Source organism: Talpa occidentalis, unplaced genomic scaffold (genome assembly GCF_014898055.3).
Source record: "Talpa occidentalis isolate TD23 unplaced genomic scaffold, MPIMG_talOcc4v2.1, whole genome shotgun sequence".
Lineage (NCBI taxonomy): Eukaryota > Metazoa > Chordata > Mammalia > Eulipotyphla > Talpidae > Talpa > Talpa occidentalis.
The window spans coordinates 66,679,473-66,703,556 of record NW_026555331.1 but is presented as its reverse complement, the minus strand read 5'-3'; the positions used below and the strand labels follow the sequence as shown (position 1 = coordinate 66,703,556).

Sequence of the window (24,084 nt, the reverse complement as noted above, 5' to 3'; positions counted from 1 at the left end):
GGAGAAGAGCCCAGATGGCACCCATGGTAAGAAAAACCAATTCTCCTCCTCAGGCTTTCTTAAAATACTACGTTTGCTAAGGCATGTAGATTGTCAAATAGCAAAGGGTGCTGAAATGAAGCTCAACTGAAGAAGATATTGTATTATACATAGAAACTAGTGGATATAAGGCTTTGGGGACAATCTGATGCTTTGAACATGGCTTGTAACCCATTAAGTCTTCTCCTCTAATATCAAATGACAACATGTAGTCAATGAAAACATTTCCAAGACTTACCGAATGACTACCTCTGAATTCTGACACCAAGCACTGAGCTGAATACAGGCATGTATAGAATGGCTGCTACACTCTACTTTTTATTACAAACCATCACAGAAAGTTGATTACAGGTATGCCCCCATAGTATACTCCTTCATCTTCATCCCTGGGAGATGGGTGTTATCACCTCAGAAATCTTCAATAACTTGCTCAGGAAGAAAGTGAGCAATGTCCTTGACCAGGATCAGTTTCAATTCTCCATATACCTGGCATCTAATATGAGCCCAGAGGTGCAGAGACACTGTTCCTATTATTATAGATTAGAAAATAATAAGAGGGTATGAATAATTTCTTCAGCTTAAAAGCTATCATTACTATCAGGCAAAAGGAAAAACTATAGTGGATATTACTTCAAGGGGATTATTGCATATCTAGAACAAAGTATTCCAGAGGAGTCATTTTAAATAAACTGATCATTGAAGATTGAGTCAGTCTTTCTCTACAATAAAAATTCAACTTACAATTCACTCAAAGAGTGCCCATTTTGTAACAGCAATCTATAGCAATCTGATGTCAATATCTTTGCTTCAACTACCTAAGAAGCAAAATCTGAGAATTGAATACTTTCTTTTCTTTAACTTCATCCATAACTTCAAATCATTTGGCATTCCAAATTCCTTGAAAATGAAACAAGGATAATTTAAAGCACTCCCTGCTTTAAAAATTAAAGTATGAAACAGCTCACAAAAGAGATCATTTTGGGTGCTAAAAAAGAGTGTACATTAGATTAAGAAATATCTACTTGATTCTTTTGTCGATGGCTATAAAACATCTATGCTTAGGTGTCTGTTATAATAGTGAAAAAACTGTTTTCCAGTTTCTACGAGGTACTACCTAGCAATCTTATATCCTATTCTATTCTGTTAGATGTCAGGAAGCATTTAACTGGTCATTATTGACCAACCCTCATTAATTAACAAACCCTCATTAAGGTTGTTTAAAGAGTCAAATATTTTCATTCTTCCTTTAAAACTGCATTGCACACATAGTCATATCATTAAGAGTGCTAACTTCAGCAATATAATTTAAACACATGGTAACATCAACTACAAAATTTAATGCCAGAAACTGCAGGGTAACTTCACTTACATAATTCAGTACCAGGGAAAAAGTAAATTTTCTCATGACAAGCACATCAATCTATGAAAACTGCAGTCTCCTTTATTTTCCTTTTTGCCTTGGCTGCCAAGAAGGTAGGCAGAAATCCTACTGCTACTATCATTTTTATTTTTTTACTATCATTTTTAGAATCATTTTTTCTAGTCTTCTTTCAGTGTGTAAATTTTCATTAACAAAAATTCTACATCCCATGAGTTTATCACAACAATTATTAAAACTATAACAGAGACACAAAATATATTTCTCTTAACCATTGGATATTCTGTTTTGGAAAACAAGTGGGTATAATATTAATTATAAATGAAATAGTATTCTCTAAATTTGTAGAAACAATTCATGTTAGAAAACATGGGCTTTATAATTGTTTACAACACAGACTTCTATTTGGCAGAGAAAAAATAAATTTTAAGTATTTTATATAATCTTGCTTTCCTTACTGCTAGCCCTCTACAGTTTAGTAGTAAATTGAGTTAGCTTTTATCAAGATTTTGAGTATTACCACAAAGAAAACAATTTTTTTATGAATTCACTTTCCTATATAACAACTGAACCATGTTAAAAACAGTTCTCTCTCTCTCATCTGCATGTAATTTACAGAAACATATTGAAATTCCCAAAGTAAGTATTTACATATAGAGAAACTGTATTTTAAAATCTCAGACTAGGCGAAGTAGGAATTAAGATCACATGTATCAATTTTTAGTGCCTACTGTTTACTATGCACTGCACTACTTGACATAGTTTCTTATGTACTCTTCAGAATAATATCCATAAAAGTCCCCATTTTATAAAAGATAAGGAACTAGAGTTAAGCAATGATAAATGAATGTTGTAAAGTTAGAATAAATAGTCAGTGGGAAGGCAGGATATTTAAAACCCAAGTCTGATTTTAAATTCACATTCTTAATCACTACATAGAGTACTGCCTCATAGTACTTATATATTATTCTACCTCCCACTTGCTAAAGACATATCATCATATATATATGTGCGAATAAAAAGCTTAAGACCATCACAGTACAGGCTCCTGATTTATTTTCACAAATATATTTTCATAGTCACTAGCCACTTCATTTTCTAACAAAATCTAAAATCAAAGATGAATTGACTGACTACCCCTAAAGAGGTGATCTATGGAATTAAAATTAAAAAAAGAAAAGGTCAGTGATTGTAAAATGGAGTCTATTTATGGGAGTTCTGGTCCTAAGAAACAAAAAATATACATTTTAAGATCAATGCATCAAAGTTATTATAAAAACAATTTAGGCAAAATTCACAATGACAGTCTTTTTTCCTACTAGTAAAATCTTAAAACTAGCTATAAAATTAATCATCAGCCAAAACCAGGGTTTCTTTTTCTGATATTAGTAGTTTACATCTTATTTTTCTTCCTTAGTTACTCTAGATTGAGGCTTATCAAAATCACTGACTTCCAAGAGTCAGTTTATTGGCTTCACTCCTTTATCTCCATTGATATCCTGTTGTCAATTTCTTTGATTTTGTATTACTTCTCCTACTTACTTTAGATTTAACTGGCTCTTCTTTCCCCAGTTGCATAAACTGGAAACAGATTATTGATTTTTAAACATTCTTCATTTCTAAACTATGCATCCAATGCTATAAATTTCCTGTAAGCAGTGTTTTCGCTATATCCCACAAATTTTGATGTTATATTTTCATTTAGTTCAGAATACTTTATTTCTCTTGAGGTTTTTTTTTTTCTTTTGTCCCAAGTGCTATTTACAAATCTGTTGTCTATTCTCCACATTTTGGGGTTTTCTATTATCTTTCTGTTACTGATTTCGAGTTTAATTCCATGTGGTTTGGGAGAAGACTGCAGAATTTCTTTTTAATTTCAAAGGATGGGCCTCCCAGGTGGCGCAGCAGATTGAGCGCCATGCTCTGAAGCTGTCCGCAGCCTCTGCAGCATGGGTTCGATTCCCAGCCAGCCAAGGAGAAACCCACGTGGCATGGCAGACCTCTCCTGCCTCGCCCGCTGCTCCCCTCAGCAGTGTCTTTGGTCTGTCAGCTGGTTCTGCTCCCCACTCTGTCTCTGGTGAATTCTCTCAACCGCCCACACCTCTGACCTGTACCCTGGTTCTTGTATAAATAAATAAATCTTTTAAAAAAAATAAATTTCAAATGCTGGTTGTTGATCAGCAAGTACTCACAACCAAAAGTAATCTATACATTGCAGACTTTGCCCTAAACAACCAAATTACATAAAAACTAGTTAGACAAGGTGCAGTGTGGGAGAAATTTTAGTCTATTACCAACATTTTAAAGAATAAAATCTATTTTCTATCAGTTACTAAGATGGCATGCAAAGTTCATATGTAAGCAAAATTCACATTCAAGGTTTATTATAGGCTCCTTTTTTGAAATATATTTAGAATGTAAGACTTTGAAGTGCACAAGTGGAGAGTGTGTCTGACTTACCTTCTTTCAGTATTTAGATCAGTGCCTAGCACTATGAGCTTAACAACTACTGAATGAAGTCAGTGAAGAATTCCATAGAAAAGTTAGAACTTGAACAAGGATGCATTTGTCTTTATAAAAAAATGTACTGAAAGACCAGACACCAGCAGTTAAATCTATCAACTACTTCATAACCTAAACCAGTCTATTATTAGTGACTGCTCAACAAAGTTTAAAATCTTTCTAAATTAGTCTGCTTGTAGCATACTCTAATGAGCTTAAAGCTCTATTAAATCCACAGTAAAGGAACAACAATTTACGGTAAGTTCAATGTTTTAATGCTGTACAGGGAAAAATGAATTAAATCACTTTATAACTAAGTTAAAGTATCTCCTAGATAACAAAATTATTCTTTAGAGAATCATTTCACCAAAATACATGAGGCACTTATTTTTGCAATGTGAATTTATAATCACCTGAAAAAAGTCTCAAATCTATTTAAAGAATAATTATGCAAATTTGGAACACATCATTCAAAGAGATAAGAGGTTTTGGCTTGCTCATCTGATTTCATTTGGTAATTAAGAATGGACAATAATTATAAACCATGATAATCACTAGCTGCCTCTTTCTTTTTTGGCCACATCCAACTTATCTCCAGTTTTCTGTATTACACCCTCGTCAACTTCTGATTCTGCCTATCTAAGTGGACATTCTCATAATCCATGGCCTGGGTTAAATCTGTGCTTTCCTCAGTGGCATTTTTTTCCTCCAGTCTTACCCTACAATTTACTAGCCCTCACTGTCTCTAAATTAGTGTTTCTAAAGTAATAATTTTTATTTCTACTGTCCCTCTGCAGTATCCCATAGTGTTCAGGAAAGAGTTCAAACTTTTCAGCACAGTAAAGATTGTTTTTATGATATTGCCACTACTTATGCCTCCAACTTTATATTTAGCTTCATAACCAGAAACCAGCTGTCTGGATCTACAGGTTATTCCTCAGGTGCATCAGGAGCTCTCTGGCTTCCACATATTTAAACTCACCCTTCAACTCTTTCCCTCTCCCTTTACTGGGTACCTCCTCATGATCTTTTAACAGCTCCTAGAATGCCCCCTTCCCAGAACCTTCCTGGGCTTAGACTAGGTCCACTGTATAACTGGGCACATAGTACTTTCCTAGAGTTACAATTATGAATGTGCTTCTATTTATAACAGGTAAAACCTGAAAAAAGCCCAAATGCCCAAAAATAGATGACTGGATTAAGAAGATGTGGCATATATACACAATGGAATACTATTCAGCAATCAAAAAAGAGAAACTCATGCCATTCGCAGCAACATGGATGGAGCTAGAAGGAATTATGCTCAGTGAAATAAGTCAGAAGGAAAAAGAAAAATATCGGATGGTTTCACTTATAGGAGGAATATAGGGGAATCAAATAAGACATTAGGGAAAAAAATAATAACAATACAAAACACATCAAAACAAAACAAAACAAAAACAGACAATTATAAACCAGAGAGATCCTGCAGGGGAGGAGGAGGGAGAAGGATTGGAGGGAGGGAGGAAGGGAGGAGCACAGGGGACTGTGGTGATGGTATACAGGTGCATTGGTGAAGGAAATTTTATGGGGACTACACCTGAGGAGGGTGGCAAAGCAAACACTGTTTAAAAATGAACGATGACACACTATGGGGGGATGCGGGGAAAGGAGAGATTGGGGTCAAAATAAGGGGGATGCAATTGTATGGGGAATATAAAAATTAAAAAAAATTAAAAATTAATTAAAAAAATAAAAATAAAACTTTTTTGATGTCCTGAAAAGTGAATGATGATGTAAAAAATATATTAAAAAAATAAAAAACACAAAATGAAAAAAAAAAAGTATGCATGTACTTGTTGCACTCCATCCCAGGATGGCAACATGCTTTATACAACACAGGGCTGGCACTGAACACTCATTATTTAAAAATGATTCAACATCCCTTATAATCAGGGAAATGCAAATCAAAACCACAAAGAGACACCACCTTACACCAGTAAGAATGGCACATACCAAAAAAACAGCAACAACAAATGTTGGTGAGGATGTGGTGTGAAATACGAACTCTCCTACATTGCTGGTGGGAGTGCAAACTGGTCCAACCACTATGGAAAACTGTCTGGAGATTCCTCAGTCTACTAAAAATGGAGCTACCATATGACCCAGAATTCCACTCCTAGGTATCTACCCAAAGGACACTGATTCAAAATAAAAAGGTGGATAAAAGGAAAAAAAAAAAAAGAAAGACCACTTGTACCCCCTATGTTTATTGCAGCACTATTTACAATAGGTAAAACCTGGAAACAACCCAAATGCCCAAAAATAGATGACTGGATCAAGAAGATGTGGTATATATATACAATGGAATACTATTCAGCAATCAAAAAAATAAACTCATGCCATTCGCAGCAACATGGATGGAGCTAGAAGGAATTATGCTCAGTAAAATAAGCCAGAAGGAAAAAGAAAAATATCAGACGGTTTCACTTATCGGAGGAATATAGGGGAACCATGTAAGACATCAGGGGGAAAAATAAAAAATCAGAAAACACAACAAAACAAAACAAAAAACAAACCATATAAGACATGGGGGGGGGGAGTAAAAAAAATACAAAACAACAAAACAAAACAAAGACAGACAATTTTAAACCAGAGACATCCTGCAGGGGAAGAGGAGGGAGGGGGATCAGATGAATGGAGGGAGGAGCTTAGGATGCTGTGGTGATGGTGCATGGGTGCATTGGTGAAGGAAATTCTATGGGGACTACACCTGGGGGTGGAGGGGAGGCAAACATTGTTTAAAAATGAACAATGACATAAAAATATATAAATAATAAAAAAGGAATGGTGTTTAAAAGACCATGAACCCTAAACATAATCAAAGCTTCCTCAATCATCTATGCCATTAACATCATCTATGCCAGTTGAGAGATCAGCACATAATTTAAGATTAAGCAAAAAAACAGGAGTGGAAAATTTTTTTAAAGCTGGAAAAAATAAGACTGAAATTAGTGGCTTGCCCTTTTATTATTCTTTGGAAAGAATTCTCTATTTCAAATTAAAAGTTAATGATGTTTACATGCAATTTGCAGCAACATGGATGGCGCTGGAAGGGATCATGCTCAGCGAAATAAGCCAGAAAGAAAAAGAAAAGATGGTCTCACTCATAGCAGGAATCTAGAAAACTTAAATAAGGGACCAGGAAAAAAGAATAACTATAAGAAAGAAAATATCAAAATCAACAAACAACTACGAACAAGAGACATTCTATGGGGGGTGGAGCTGGGGAGGGGAGGGATTAGGGTCAAAATAAGGGGAATGCAATTGTATGAGGAATATAAAAATAAAATTTATTTTTTAAAAAAAGTTAATGATGTTTCTAAAAGCATAATATATGAACAACTAGGCCTGAAGAGCACTGACTACTGACAAATCAATTTAGTGGAGGAAAAAAGTCAAAGTGAAACTTAAAATGTAGAGTAAATCAAAATTTACTATATTAAATATTTTAGATGACAAGTAATACTTAAAACCATATCTAATGCCATTAAAGTAGAGGAATTAATAGCAGTTATTCTAAATGTGATCCTACCCATTTCCATGACATCAACCTCCCCTCTAGTGATTACATCTATCAATACTGCTTATATCTTGCTTCTGAACACCAGCCCTATCTTTTTAGATATGTTTAAATCATACTGTTCATTATCTAGACAACTTGAAGCAATTTTTAAGTATTTCCTCTCAAGAAATAGAAGTTATTTTACATAAAAACATATATTCTGATTTATTAACATTTTTTGGTAAAGTTGAAGTGGTGGTAAAATTTACCCTTAAATAATAATAAATAACTGGATATATCACACAGAGAGCAAATTCATTGTGTCCAAAAAAATCAACTCCTCGCTGCAATTGAAATCTGTTCCTCCATCAGGTAAAGGAAAGATAAGTGACCAACGGATAGAAGAGGCAGGAAGCAAGGGAATATCCCAAGCCAAGGGATTTGGAATGTCACACCCAAACAGACCCAGCTAAGTGTGGAAAGCTCAACTAGGAAATCATGAAGACACTGAGGTTCAGCCTGCTGTTGTGGAGGAAATCACAACAGGGTCTTGGGCAGGAAAAGTCTGCAGGAAAGAAGTAGGAGATGCACTATATAAATATGAGAAGCCATGTGGCCAAATGGAAAGGGAGATGGTAAAAGTTGCTGCTACTTCTTGCCAGCTTTCACATTCCCAGTTTTAGCTGCAACTTTGTGACTTGACCTTAGCATTAGAGTCTGTGAGCTGCCCTGACATTTTCATAATATATATTCTTATATTTAAACTAACTGGAGTCAGATTTTTGTTTTATTCAAACCAACCGTTCCTGGTAAAGATAAAGAACAAGATTTAGACCTTGAGTTTACCAAGGTCTTTGCTCTTTCATCAACTTATTCTTGTTTTGTTCTAGTAGAATCATCTAGTGGCAACTTGAAAATGTTAATAAGTCAGAACATATATTTTTACTTAAAATAACATCTATTTCTTGAGAGAAAAAACAGCAAAATTGTTGCAGGTTGTCTAGATGATGACTTGTATGATTTAAACATGCTGGATATACAAAAAAAAATCTCAGAAAATAGTTATGTGCATGTAATATATGTAAATACACATACATATACACACAATTTTCTTATGGAGCAGAACAAAATGAAAAATGTAGTCTCAAAATTTTGCTAAATATTTTACTAACATTACTAACACACTAACCATGACAGATGCTCACCTAACCAAATAAGACATTTCATTCAATTAAATGCCTAATAACTGAAGAAAACTAATGTCTTATGATTAAATTTCTTAAAAGTGTGTTAAAATTGTTGAACAATCATTCTTGGTATGCCAAATAAAACCTCAGGTATTAACTTCTGGTGAAAACCATGGTTAAAAGACTATTAACATCTTTCATAAGAACACACTAACAAGATCAAAGACATAATATCATTTTCAGAAACTTATAACTGAGATGGGGAGTTGATATTGAGCCACATTTCTCTCAAAAAATCACTACATTAAATAATACTTAGGTGCTAGAAGGAAAGAGAAATGAAAGTAAGATACAATTCTTGCTGGCTCAGAAGAGCTGAGCCTGGAATGCAAAGTGTGTGACCATTCTTTCCTTCTCTAGCCTCTCCCCAACCCGGACGAGATTTTACACTGACTATTATTTAGCTCTTAACATTCAGTTTCATATGCAGTCATGAATCTATCTATCAATAGACCATAGACTCAAAAGGCACACACATATATAAAAAGACAAAATTTCAAAAGGCATTTGACAAATTATAATAATTGACTCAGGTAAGAAACACCAATGGATGCTAAAAAAAAAAAAAAAAAAAAAAAAGAGCAAATGTTTGCTGGGAAAAAAAGTATTTATAATCTCAAAGCACCTCACTTCACCACAAACTATTTATTACAACCAGGAGGATGAAATCTAGATCCTAAGGACAGGGGAGCAGGAAGGTTTATGATTCTTGGTTCCTTTGTGATCTTGTTGAGCTGCTGTACCAGATTTGCCAAAACATACAGTTCACATTACATCAGAAATATTAGTTTCTTATTTATTAAAAAAAGAAAATTCCTAAAGAAATAAAATTAGCATTCAGGTTACTATAATTTTATTATCTCCCTGAAATACTAAGCTAGTGTGCATGACACAGGTGGACTTTTAGCTTTTGTGAGCTCCTGGACTTACTATTTAACATCTGGTGACACTGCTGTGGCTTCCCACTTACAGCATATCCACAATGAACCTTTGCCTAGAAGTTCTCTCTATACTCTACCACATCTTCACCAACTAACCCCTTGTAGAGTATTAAGATTTACCCAAGCATTGTCTCCTTAAGGCTCACGGTGGTTGAGGCACAGTTCCCAGGTTCTTATGACACTTACCCATGTTTCAATCCTAGCCCCCACAACACTGTGTTGAACCGGTGTGCTCTACCTCTGTTTTATACTTCATATCTTTTTAGCGCATACTGAATTACCTAATAAGTATCCCATGCTTAACTTAGACACAGAAGGGCAGAGATAAAAATAACCACTCTATCACATAGGAAACTACACACAAATAGAACCAGTACAGTTTTTGAGGCAAATACAAAAATGTTCTCTCATATGGTATTTCTGAGCCATTTAGGAAAAGCCTGGGGTTTTCAGGCACCAGGTTGCTGTTGTTTGTTTTTGTATTTTTTTTTTTTGGGGGGGGCATCTGCAAATACACAACCTTTAGGCACTTGAGGAAAAGAAAGGCAGAAGCTTCTGGTGTAAGTAATGGAAATATTTTAGAGCCTTGATATTGTGTAGGTATAAGAAATTTTATCTTTAAGGAAAACTGGCCCTGATACTGCCACTTTTGTATTTTTTTAAAGATTTATTTATTTTTATACAAGAGCTGGGGTATAGGCCAGAGGCGTGGGAGGGTGAGAGGATTCACCAGAGAAAGAGTGGGGAGCAGAACAGGCAGATCTACTGAAATACACTACTGAGGAGAGCAGCGGGCGCGACAGGAGAGGTCTGCCGCACCATGTGGGACCCTTGCCAGGCGGCTGGGAATCGAACCTGTGCTGCAGAGGTTGCAGATAGCTTCACAGGCTGCGCTCAACCTGCTGTGCCACCAGGGAGGTCCACTTTTGTATATTTTTTAAATTATTTTTTTACATTACTTTCTTACATCATTGTTAATTTTTGGACATTTTATTTCTCCCATCAAGTGTATTTCCCATACTTCTCTTGCCACCATAGCTCCCATGACCCATCATCACAAGTCCTTGTGCTCTTCCCCCCCTTGTTTTGACCCCTATCCTCTCCTCTGCTATAACTCTCATCTGTGGTGATCTTGCAAGTTTTGTCTTTCTTCCTGATCCTTTGTTTGGTTTCTCTAGTATTCTTTTACTGAACTAATTTTTAAAATTGTAAGAACTGAAAATAAGCTGCACGTTAATTAAATTTAGGATAGGTTACCTACTGAATGTCTGAATAATTCTATAAATTTAATGAAAATTCAACTACAGAATATTTACATCAAAAGGTATCTCTAAAATGACAGCCTTATCATTTTTTAAATTAATTCTTCAAATTTCCAATGGTGTCAAAAATTTAACAAGTCAGTTCAGTTCCCAAAGAAAATGTAACATCTGGATATGGTACACACACAAAAAGGAAACTAATAATTCAAAAACTTAATTAATTCTTTTAAATAAATAACTATAAAATCTGCTTGATCCTATTGAATTATTTTTATCCTATATTTATATTTATTCAATTATTTCAAGAACACACACACACAGAATGAAGTCCATGAAATGAAATATTTATGCCACTACAAATGTTAGTGTCCCACCCATTGAAAGAGATAGAAGAGAAACTATTACAAAGCAAAGCAAGTTAGTTCATTATTCTCTTCCTATCTTTCTGGACCAGACTTTTCCTTTGTGTTTAATCAGTCCTTTAAAACTCAATTTCAGTATCTATTTGTCTAAGAAGTCAACCCTAATCAAACAAAACCACAACATGAACTTGATCCACAGATACTTACACCTTAATCACAGGTAATTTATGTGTGAAATTTGCATTTGACTTTATATTTAGTTATAAAATACAGAGATTCCATTATCCACTAGTAGTTTTATTTTCTTCACTTCCTATCAAAATACTCAGTATCTATCTACCTCTTCCAAATGTTTATGTAGGCTGATATGTTGCATGGAAGCTACTTTAGTCTGGGGCCTGTGAGTTGCTCAACTGACATTGAGACAAGAGCAATAAAGAATTCCTGTTTACTGGGATTTGGTTTGCACATTTCAAAAACTCCTGTTATGTTTGTTTTTGAAAAAATACACAATTACATGATAATAAAGACATTCAAAGGATCCTCCACTAAAATTGTCCTGAGAATAATCTAGAAAATTCCAGGCAGTCAAAGACAGATAACAATTTTCTAAATTAATTATGGAAAATGTTAAATCTAGAAATGTTTCATGGCAATTAAAAATTGCATTGAATATTTTAGTAACATGATTATCAATGTTAAAAAGATAAAACACATAAAATCTTTTTCTTTCATTCAGTTCGTAAGTCACTATTTTAATCACTATATTTATGCCTATGTTATTACAGAATAACAAAAATATCCTAAGCAATTAAAAACATCAGTGAAGAAAGCAGTAACACCCATACCATTATTTGGTGAATTCTGCTATATAACTTATCTACAAACAAAAGCTCTATATGAGGGTAACACTCTTATAACTTACTATTCTGCTTGAAAAAGAAAAAGTTGAAAAAGAATCTAGAAACAAATAGAAAATTCTACATAATATCCTCTACCTACAAAATTCAGTGTTTCTTTCCTGAAGTCCTGAGCTGTCCATATGCACATATTGTTGCTCCTGAATTAGAGGCTGATTACATTTTAAAATCATTCTGTAGGAGAAAAATGATGACATTTTATGATGTTAAATTGTAAAATATAAACTGAAGTTATATACATAAGTTCTCGAGTAGGTTGTCATTGTATTTATATTTTGACAAGTTTATGAGTATAAAAATGCAGCACTTCTCAAGACACACCAGGAAGGTTGAGGGGTGGGGGTGGAGACAGGAAAAGCTCCTGTGTCATTTACAGGGAAATGTGAGAGTGACTCTGAATGAGGGGTGAGGGGGTAGGAGTAAGACAGAAGGGGAATCACCAGTGCATGCCAGTTGTCCCCTCCATCCCAACTCTATTTCATCCCACTCCTCCCCCACTCCTAATGCACATCAGTTAGGGTTATTTGTAATCCTGTATTCCACATTAAAAGAGATGGCAATGGGATAGGAGAAAAAAATGACTATTTGAATGAACAACTGCAATTCATGAAAATAATTTTGAAATCAATCATAAAATCTTGAAAGAGAATTAAATATTTTCACAGGATTTATAACTCTATGCTCCATGTTATCAATATGTAAATGAGATCTCTCCACATTATCAGAAATTTAGTATTTAACTCCTTAAAACAGAATAAAAATCAAGATAGACAATCCAGTCCTATGGCTTTGTAAGTATCCAATTTATACTAAAAATATACTTTTGAACTAATACTTAAAAAAAAGTACAGCCCCCAAAATTAAATGTTAATGATACTAGAACCATAGCTATGATTTAGTGTAATCAACAGAAACTTTAGGAATAATGCAATATCAAAAAATCTAAAAATTATTTAAGGTATAAAATCAAAAGTGTGTTTGAAATCTGTACATGTGACCTAGAGCAAAACAACGACCACAGATAACATGCAAAAATGAAATGAAAAGCTGCACAAAGATGATTTGCTTTCCAAATGGTATTCTATTTGGTCTCATATTACCATACTGAAAAATTGCTATTAATTAAGCAGTTTTTGTTTTCTGGTACAGTCATAGAAATGTGTATGTCATCACAAAATATATAGGTCACATGTGAATTCTAGTCTTTCTTCAAATTTAAATGTTTTATCTTCAATGCACTATCCTTTGAACAATAAAAATCTTCCATCAAAAAATTTTCTCCATGGGCAAAGGTAAAAGGTTCACTACCTATTTTATACCCATCTTTACTATTTTCATATTCAGAAATACACATAAAAAAGGCAAAATGCCACAACAAATTCTTCAAGAGAAAAAACTATTAAAATGAAACTATTTTTATTAATAAAATAAGAGATATTTAGCAACTCTAATTTCAACAAGTAGAGAAAATAAAACTTGATAGAAACTTTAGAAAAACATCTGGCTTACTGGTTGCAAAAGTCTTGAACTTTACTTAAATGCCAACATTCTTTAAATTAATATCACTAAAGAGACATAAACCAAGAGAGATGAAATTAGTAAATAGTTCATTTATGTTAGAAAAGTGAAACAAGGAAAGAAATCCAGGGGACTACTCCATATTTTACTGACAGACCTGAAAATTTCTTCTTCCTGCTACAGAGACAAAAAGCATTTTTCAGTTCACCTCTGATTTGATCTCATTCTTTCTGCACTGAAGATATGAAGAAAGCGAAAATGTGTGTAGTACATTGAGTGCCGCCAGCATTGCACTGAAGTCCATCCCAGGTCCATTTTGTCTCAACTGTATGGTGTTAGTTCAGGTGACCTACCATCTCTACTCCACATTACGTGAGAACCTACTAAAATGATATTGCTCACATACCCCAGTACAATCTATTCTTCAGAGAGTAACTCAAGTGATCTTTTTAAACATAAACCAAATCTTGTCATTTCCCTATTTAAAAATCTTACAATGGCTTTCAACTTATCTTATAAAAGTAAGAAACAAATGACAACTTACCAGACACTATGAGTCCGGACCCCACTAATCTCACCTCATCCATCTTTTTCCATGCTAGCCCCCACACTGCCCTTCAAATTAAGAGTATCTCAACCTTAGCACTACTGACACATTGGGCAGCACAATTCTTTGTTGAGGAGAATGGCGTGTGCAGTGTTGGGCATTTGGATATAATGGAATCCCTGCCCTCCACTCACTAGGTGACATCAGCACTAGCTCATTACTGCTCTTGGTATTCTCCCCTTTTATGAGTATAAAAATGCTTTTTTATCCCCTCGATGTGCAATGCTAACTCCCAATAACTGAGCTGTCAGCTAGTTCATAATCATTATTACATCAGCTTAGCCAAGGTGGCCTACTCAGAGAAGACTTCTCTTACTATCCTTTGTAAAGTTGCACTCACTTCCACTATATCTATATCCCAACACTAAACACAAGGATATAAAATACTCAAAAAGTAGTTGTTGAAAGCATAAAGACATGTCAGTATTTACGAGAAAAGTGTTTAGGTATTAAGATACTAATATTCAACACATGATGCCACAGTAGCACTCCTAGATATTCTCCTAAACCCTATAATCTCAAACATAAGCATTCTAAAACATTATTAATTCTTTCCTTTATAAAAGCACTGGTAAGCTTTAAAAGCAAAAGGCTACATGAATGAAATGTGAGAACTGAATCTTAGCTTAGCGTGTTCAAGTGAATTGGGGAAGTACACTCAGATTAACATATGCTGAATAGTAAACCATGCAAAATGAGAGTCTCTAATCAGAAGTCCAACTGTCAGTGAGAATGTAGGTTGGTCCAGCTTACAGAAAAAGAGTATGAACGTTTCTAATTTTTTTTTAACTGTATCTACCTTACATTCCAGCAATCCCACTTCTAGGTATCTACCCAAAAGATGCCAAAACACTAAGACAGAGGGATATGTGCACTCCTATGTACACTGCAGTACTATTTACAATAGTTATGGAAACAACCTGAGTGTCCAATGACAGATGAGTGGATAAGAACTAGTATATATACACAATGGCATACTACTCAGCTATCAAAAAATTAAATCTTGCCATTTCCAACATTGATGGAATTGGAGGGGATTTATGCTAAGCAAAATAAGTCAGAAGGAGAACAACAAACACTGAATGATTTCACTTGTTTGTGGAATATAGAGAAACCAAAAAAAAGGAACAGACAAAACTAAACTGAAACAAACCCGAGAAATCTGACTATGATGCTACAGCTGATGCTACCAGAGAGGTAGGGAGGATAGGAGAGGATCAAATCAGAAAAGATGCCAACAGAATATGATGAAGGATTATGTTTGGATAAAGGATTATGCTTTGGTGGTGGGCAGGGTGTTGTAACACCCAAAATTATGTACAATGTTTTAAACCATTTTACTTCAATAAAAATAATACAATAAAAAGTAAAGTAACATTTCATTGCTCTGATTACTAAAATATATTTCTAGATATATATTAAATCACTAATTTACAAAATTACCATTCATCAGAGCATTTACATAAAGAGATACTGGAATGGCAAGTGAGGTCTTGCAGAAAGTGTGAGCAGGAGGAAAAAGCAACACATACCAATTGTGCACCATGAGCTTCTGCACAGCCAGAAGAGCATTGTAGCGAACCTGCTGGTCTTCATGGTGCATGTGGTTCATCACCAGTTGCTTCCCACCAAGCTGTTCAATAACCCTACGGAATAAAAGTCACTTTGTGAAGATGCTGTGATTACTTTCAAGCTTGTTTTGTTAGTCAGCAAAAGGTCAAATGCCAGGGAGCCTAAGGTCTTTAAAAATGTAATTATAATATAGATAAGTAAACCAACACATGCCTTTTATATCCTTCCTTGTATGCCAGGTGCTGTACTTTTAAAAAAAAATTATTTAGGTAACATTGGTTTATAACATTGTTTGGATGCTAGAAGATTTCAAACATTTTCTCTTTTGACTTCCTAATGATAAATTCAATTGTTATTCTCACTTCTTAATAGAGACAAATACCTCACAGATAACTGCAATATTCTAGATTATAGTTTTCTAGGTAGTTGAGTATAAATTCCATTATTACCAGTATTTCTGGCATGCTTAAAATCAGAATCTTGAAGAGCCTCCCCTGGTGGCACAGCGGTTGAGCGCTGGGTTGTGAGGCTGCCCACAGCCTCTGCAGCACCAGTTCGATCCCCGGCCACCAGCGAAGGTCCCACAAAAAAAAATAAAATAAATAAAAATAAAAAAAAAATTCAGTATATTGAACACAGCCTAATATCCATAATAATATCAGATTGATATTAAGTTTACTAGTTGCCATACTGTAAAATAGATAGGGGCTGAGATGTAGATAGTAGGAATATAGGATTAAAAAGGACTCAGTAGAGGACATGTTAATTTCCTGAAAATGACTACTAATTTTTAAGATACCTGCCCTTTCTTTTAATCACGGAATATGCTACTGACCTCCTGGGCACCGAAACAAAAGAGAAAATTGCTATTGTCAATAACATCAAGATGACTGACAACTGATATTGCTTTCTATCACTGAAGCCCCTAACACTCTGAGACATCCAGTACTACAAATGAAAAAGTAAAGTAAAAAGAGTTATTTGTTTCATAAATGGATGTTCTCTGTTTCTTTGCAAGGGTGTGTCTGTGAACAGTATCTTAACTCCATCATGACAGTGAGGATTCTCCAGTCTACAATGTCCAGTGGCTGACATCAATACTGAAGTCGGTGAAATATAATAGAATTTTTGTAGCAGTTAAAGGAACCTAAGAGATGAGTAGACGGAAGTGAGAGACTTTATTTTTGTAAGTATCTTCATAAAAAATACATCAAACTGAGTATTTTACAAAGTACAGTATAACTGTAACCAAGCATTGAGATCTTGTCGTGTGCCAGGTACTATATTTTTTTTTTAATTTTTCTTTTTAGGTAACATTTGTTTATAACATTGTTTGGGTGCTAGAAGTATAGGACTTCCCCTCAAGTGGTGTTAACATATAGCACCCTCAGCTAGCACATCTATTGTACACCAAATTAGTCCGCTGTACACTCTCCCCATCTTGTTTTCACCCCTTTCCCTTTTTCCCCTCTAGTAAGCTCAATTCAAGAGTGAGTTTACTCTCCCCCCAGCAATATTTATTATAAGATAATAATTACCTTTTAGAATTGGCATAGGAATAGACAAATGTAACAACCGAGCAGAATAGAAAGCCTAGAATGTTGCGGGGAAGAATCAGGGTGTATGCCAGAGGCACAGGAGTGAAAGAACTCAACAGAGACAGAGTGGAGAACAGAAAAGGCGGATTTATTGAGCTACACTGCTAAGAGAAGCAGCTGGCAAGACAGGAGAGGTTTGCAGTGCTTAACACTCCATTTTCTAGTGTTAGTTCTTAGTTTGGCTTTATCTGACTTTTTGTTTGGCTTCTCTAAACTCCACATAAAAGTGACACCATCCAGTATTTGTCTTTCTGATTTATCTTCTTTAGCATAATTCCCTCCAGCTCCAACCATGTTCTGGTAAATGGGCAAGAGTTTATCTTTTTTGATCACTGAGTAGAATTCCATGGGCATATAGATACCAAATCTTCATCCACTCATCTGTACTTACCACATTTAGGTTGTTTCCACAGCTCGGCTATTGTAAATAGTACCACAATGAACTATTCCCTTCATATTCCCTTCATATTTCCCTTCAAATTAGTGTTTTGTATCATTTGAGAAATGTCCATATTGTTTTATTAGGAGTCGAACCTATCTACATTTCCACCAACAATGTAAGAGAGTTCCTTTTTCTTCACATTCTTGCCAGCTCTCATTTTTGATCTTTTTAATGTGGGCTATTCTCACAGGTATGAGGTGGTGTCTCACTGTGGTTTTGATTTGTTTTTCTCTGACAATAAGTGATGATGAACATTTTTTCAGTGCTCACTGGGCAGTGGCGTGTCTTCTTTAGAGAAGTGCCTCTTTAGTTCTTCTGTCCATTTTTTCATGGGGTTCTTTGATTTCTTTTTGGTTGAGTTATACAAGTTCTTTACAGATTTTTACCTCAGCCACTTGTCAGATATATGGTGTGCAAATATTTTTTTCCCATCCAGTAAGTTGTCTTTTCATTTTAAATAGTTTCTTTCTCTGTCAGAAGCCTTTTATTTTGGTATAGTCCCACTCATTTATATGCCTTTCTTTTTTCCTTGTTACTAGAGATGAACCCAAAAAGACATCACTGAACTCTATGTCATGGAATGTTTCACCTATGTTTTCTTACATCTATTTTATGGTGTCAGGTCTTAGAACTAATTCTTTCATCCAGTTAATTTGATTTTTGTGTATGGTTTGAGATAGTGGTCTACCTTCATTCTTTTTCCAATTTCCCAACACTATTTATTGAAGAGATTTTTCTTTCTCCAATGCCATAGATCAACTGTCTTGGTTCCGTTGTCATACATTAACTGTCCACACGGCGTGGGTTTATTTCTTAGCTCTCAACTCTATTTCACTGTGTATCTGTTTTTGTTCTAGTACCATGCTGTTTTGACTATTATAGCTTTGTAGTATGGTTCAAAGTCTGGGGGTGTGATTCCACTGTTCTTCCTCTTTTTTTGTCAGGAATACTTTGGTCATTCAGATTCTTTTATGGTAATATTTGTATTATTTCTTTGAAGACCACCACTGGAACTGATAGGGACTGCACTGAAAATGTATATTGCTTTGGATAAGGTGGCAATTGTGCCAATGTTTATTCTTCCAGTCCATGAGTAGAGCATATCTATTTCTTTGTGTCTTCTATTTCTTCAACATTATGTTATAATTTTCTCTGTATAAGCCCTTTACCTCCTTTGTTAAGTTTATTATATTTAATTTTGTTTTGGTGCAATTGTGAATGGGATCATGTTCTTAATATCTTCCTTTTGCAGACAATTATTTGCATGTAAGAAAGAAACTAATTTTTGTGTATTGATTTTGTAACTTGCTACTTTGCTGTTTCAATTAGTTTTTCTGTGGAGTTTTTAAGGTTCTCTGTATATTTTCATGTCATCTGTAATAATAGATTTACTACTTATTTCCTAATTGAGATTTCTTTTATGTCCTTTTCTTGCCTAATTGCTCTAGCTAGGACTTCCAATACTTTGTTGAACAGTAGTGGTCAAAGAGGATATTCTTGTCTTCTACTTAATCTAAATGGAAAAGCTTTCAGCTTTTCACCACTGAAAATGTTAGCTATTGTTTGGCCACATGTGGTATTTATTATTTTGAGATATGTTCCATTTATTCCCATTTTTTCAAGGGTTTTCATCATACACATACTTTGAATCTTATCAAATGCTTTCTTGGCCTCTATTGATAAATTCATACGGTTTTTATCTTTTGTTTTACTGACAGGTGAATATATTGATTGATTTTTTGGCTGCTGAACCAATCTTATGTCCCTGATATAAATCCCACTTGGTCATGGTATATAATCCTTTTAATGTATTTGATGGGTTCAGTTTGCTAAGATTTTGTTGAAGATTTTTGTTTCTGATCATTACAAAAATTGGCCTGAATTTTTCAATGTTTGTGTTTCCTGTGTTTTGTTTTGATATTAGAGTAACACTGCCCTCAAAAAATGTATTTGCAAGTACTCCCTCTTTCTCAAAAATTTTTTGAAAGAAATGAGCGGGACAGGTACTACCTCATCATTAGTCACAGAACTCACTTGTGAAGTCATCTGGTTCTGGGCTAGTGTTTTGGGGGGATAGCTTTGATTACTGTTTCTATTTTCTGCTTGTGATTAATCTATTTAGATTTTCCATTTCTTTCCCATTCAATCTCAGATGGTTGTACGATCTAAGAATTTGTCCATCTCCTTTAGGTTATTGAATTTATGAACATACAAATGCTCAAAGTATCTTCTGAATGTGTGCAATATATTGTAACTTCTCTTTCATTTCTGATCCTGTTTGAGTTTTCTTCCTCTTTTTCTTTGTGTGCCTAGTTAGAGGTCTGTACATTTTGTTTATTTCTTCAAATAACCAGTTTTAGTTTCATTGAGATTTTTGCCCATCTTTTTTTTTATTTTTACCTCATTTATTTCAGTTCTAATTTTTACTATTTCCTTTATTCTCCTGGCTTTTGATGTTGTTTGTTCTTCTTTTTCTAGTTCCTTGAAATGAGAATTAAGGTTATTCATTTGACCTCTTTCTTCTTTCTTGATGTGGGCCTGTATTACTTACACTTCCCTCTTAGTAATACATTTGCTATGCATCATAAGTTCTGGAAGGTGTGTTTGCATTTTCAGTTGTCTCGAGGTATTTTCGAATTTTTTATTGATTTCCTCATTAACCCAATAGTCAGTCAGCAGTGCATTATTTAGTATTCATGTACTGGAAGCTTTTTCTGCTTTCTTTTTGTAGTTGATTTCTAGTTTGATACCTTTATGGTCAAAGAAGTTGCATGGTATGGTTTCAATCTTAATGAATTTATTGATACTTGTCTTGTGATTCAATATGTGGTCAATCCTGGAGAATGTTCCATATGTACTTGAGAAGAATGTGTATTCAACTTTTGGGGAGTACAGTGCCCTATAAATGTCTATAAAGCATATGTGGTCCTTAAGGCTATTATATCCTTATTCATTGTCTACTTGACCTGTCCATTGGTGAAAAGGAAGTGTTGAAGTGCCCCTGTCATGAATGTGTTTTTTACAATGGGTTTTCAGAACTGATATTACCTTTATTTTTTTTTTAAGATTTATTTATTTATGCATAAAAGAACTGGGGTACAGGCTAGAGGTACGGGGGTGAGAGGATTCACCAGAGACAGAGTGAGGAACAGAACAGGCAGATCTATGGAAAAATACTGCTGGGGGGAGCAGCAGGTGAGTCAGGAGAGGTCTGCTGTACCATGTGTGTAGCTCCCTGGCCAGCTGGGGGATGGAACTCGTGCTGCAGAGGCTGTGAATCGCTTCACAGTACTGTGCTTAACCTCTTGAGCCACCAGGGAGGCCCTTTTGCTGCACTTTAATTTTGTAAGAATATGTTATGAGTGTTAAGTCTTCCTAATGAATTCTCCCTTAATCATTATATAGTGTCCATCCCTATCCCATTAGCTTTTTTAACGGTAAAATCTATTTTATGTGATATAAGTATGGCTGTCCAAAAGGCAGCAAAAAGGTGAAATGTTTCCAAATCTAACCACTTTGTGTTTTTAATTGGTGAGTTCAATTTATTTATATTTAGAGCAATTGCTGATATATAAGTCTGTTGCTATCATTTTGACCTTAATTTTTGTGGTTCTTTTCTCTTGTCCTGTTCTTGCATTCAGTTCAGTTCATCTCCAGTTTAGATAAAAGAGTTCCTTTCAACATTTCATGGGGGGAGAGTGTAGTGTTTGAAAACTCCTTCAGTTTCTGTTTGTCTAAGAAGGCCCTGATTTCTCCCTCATATCTGAAGAAGAGCCTTGCAAGATAGATTATTTTGGATGGCAGTTTTTATCATTAAGTATTCTGAACACATTATTCCATTCTCTTATTTGCCCAAAGTATTTATCCAGAGATTCCTGATGTTAGTCTGACTGGGGTTCTTTCATAGATTAGCTGCTGCTTCTTCCTACTCATCTTTAATAGTCTCTCTTTGTCTTTGAACTTTTAGAACACTCACTACTATGTGGCTTAGTGTGGGCCTTTTTTTTTTTTTTTTTTTTTTTTTTTAGGTGTTCTAGCGTTCTTTTAGTTTCATGGACTTGTATTTTTAGTTCCTTCCTCCAGTTTGGGAAATCTTCCTCTATTTTTTTTTTTTTAAAGATTTATTTATTTATTTATACAAGCACTGGGTACAGTCAGAAGCATGGGAGGGTGAGAGAACCCACCAGAGCCAGAGGGGAGAGCAGAGCAGGCAGACTGACGAAGTACACTGCTGAGGGGAGCAGTGGGAGGCAGGAGAGATCTGCGTGCCATGTGGGACCCTCTCCCAATGGCTGGGGATTGAACCAGCGCTTCAGAGGCTGCGGGAAGCTTCACAACCCAGCACTCAACTGCTGCAACACCGGGGAGGCCCCCTCTATTATTTCTTTAATTAAGTTCTCTGATCTCTTTTCTCTCCTCCTCCCCCATTGCCTTTCCTCATGCAGTCAGATAATTCTTGAAATGATCCATTTTCTTTATTGCTCTCCTCTTCTACCTTGTTTTTTGGTGCATTCTCATCTTCAAATCACTAATTTAATTTTCCATTTAGTCTATTCTACTTCATAGCTTTCTCCAACATTTTTCATTTCATTTATTAATTTTTTTACATCCTGCATCTCCTTTGTTTTCTTATGTATAGGTTCAACTTTGACTTTGTTAATTTTATTTCTCAGACAATTCACTTGTTTTTATGAATTCTCTGGTATATCTTTCATCAACTTTTCTGTGGCTTGTTTTCTTCCATTTAATTGAATTTCCTTATTATAGAAATTATGAACTCTGTATCCAATAAAATGAATAGCCCTTCCATATCTTTGTGATTGGATTGTAATGATTTGTTCTGTTTCTTCAGTGCAGTATTCCCCTGAGGACTTATGGTGCCATTTGTTGTATTTTCCATCCCATTATTGGCTTCCTGGTCCCCAATGCTGTAGGTGGGGCCCATGCTGGGTGTGGTTCTGATCCTGGTGCTCATCAAGGGTTCTTACTAATGGGCTGTGCTGCTGCTGGTGACTATGTTGATGCTGCAGATACTGTACTTTAAAATATCACATCTAATACATCAGCTCTGCTCTTTATCAAAATCGTAACATGAAGCACATCATTTAATCTAGTAAATTCTTTTTTTAAAATTTTTTTTTAAGATTTATTTATTTATTTACACAAGCACTGGGGTATAGTCAGAAACGCGAGAGGGTGAGAGAATTCACCAGAGCCAGAGCAGGGAATAGAACAGGCAGACTGATGAAGTACACTGCTAAGGGGAGCAGTGAGTGGCAGGAGAGGTCTGCATGCCATGCGGGACCCTCGCCCGTTGGCCGGGGATCGAACCGGTACTGCAGAGGCTGCAGGCAGCTTCGCAACCCAGCACTCTACCGCTGCACCAGCCGGGAGGCCCCTCTAGTAAATTCTATCATCAAATCCAGGAACAAGAACACCTCCATTATGGTGCTGCTGTAAAGACTAAGGGACACAAAGTCTACATCCCTGCAACATAGTAAGCCCATGTCTGCTGTTATGACAAATGATAGTGCTAAGGATACAGGAGCTGCTGCTCTTTACTTCCCTCAATGTAGTGAAAGTGATATTTCTAAGAATCTGAACATCACATTCCCTGCTTAACTTAATGAATAACAGGCCTGCTATAATCTGACATGGAGCCGTCTCGAGTGCCACAGAACAGGCATACACTCTGTATCCTCTGCATTCTGACTCTACTCATCTCTTTGAGTTCCTCCAGTCACAGCATATTAGCATATACTCTCTTTCCCAGAAATTTTCTTACTCTTTTCCATTAGTTAACTTTTACTCATCTATCAGACCTTGGCTCAATTGTCACTTCTTCAGGGAAACCTTCTCTCCACCCATATCACATTAATTTCCCTAATTTGTCCCTTCCAAGGCACTATATATCTCTCCTTCATTGTACCTATCTAGTTACAATTTTATACCTGAATGATTATTTCAAAAGTATTAGTCTTTCCCATTATACAAGAAGTTTCATGAGGTACCAAAAAAAAAAAAAGAAACTATGATCTTGTTCTCCACTGTGTTCCTAGGACTCAAGAGAGAAAATACTCATCAAACAAATATTTATTACCTATATTCTTTTATCAGTATGTCCTATATTGTAACTAATATCCACTATATCT

The 24,084-nt window shown here is 35.2% G+C and overlaps 1 protein-coding gene across 3 annotated transcripts in view; it reads right to left on the bottom strand.

The window, feature by feature from the left end:
* The window catches only part of ATP6V1H (ATPase H+ transporting V1 subunit H), a 112,291-nt gene that overhangs the window by 3,588 nt on the left and 84,619 nt on the right, over window positions 1-24,084 (bottom strand). For all 3 annotated transcript variants that reach the window (XM_054692267.1, XM_037506640.2, XM_054692266.1), the window contains one exon: window positions 15,853-15,966. In XM_054692267.1, the coding sequence (XP_054548242.1) occupies window positions 15,853-15,966 (114 nt within the window). The remainder of the gene's footprint in view (window positions 1-15,852; window positions 15,967-24,084) is intronic.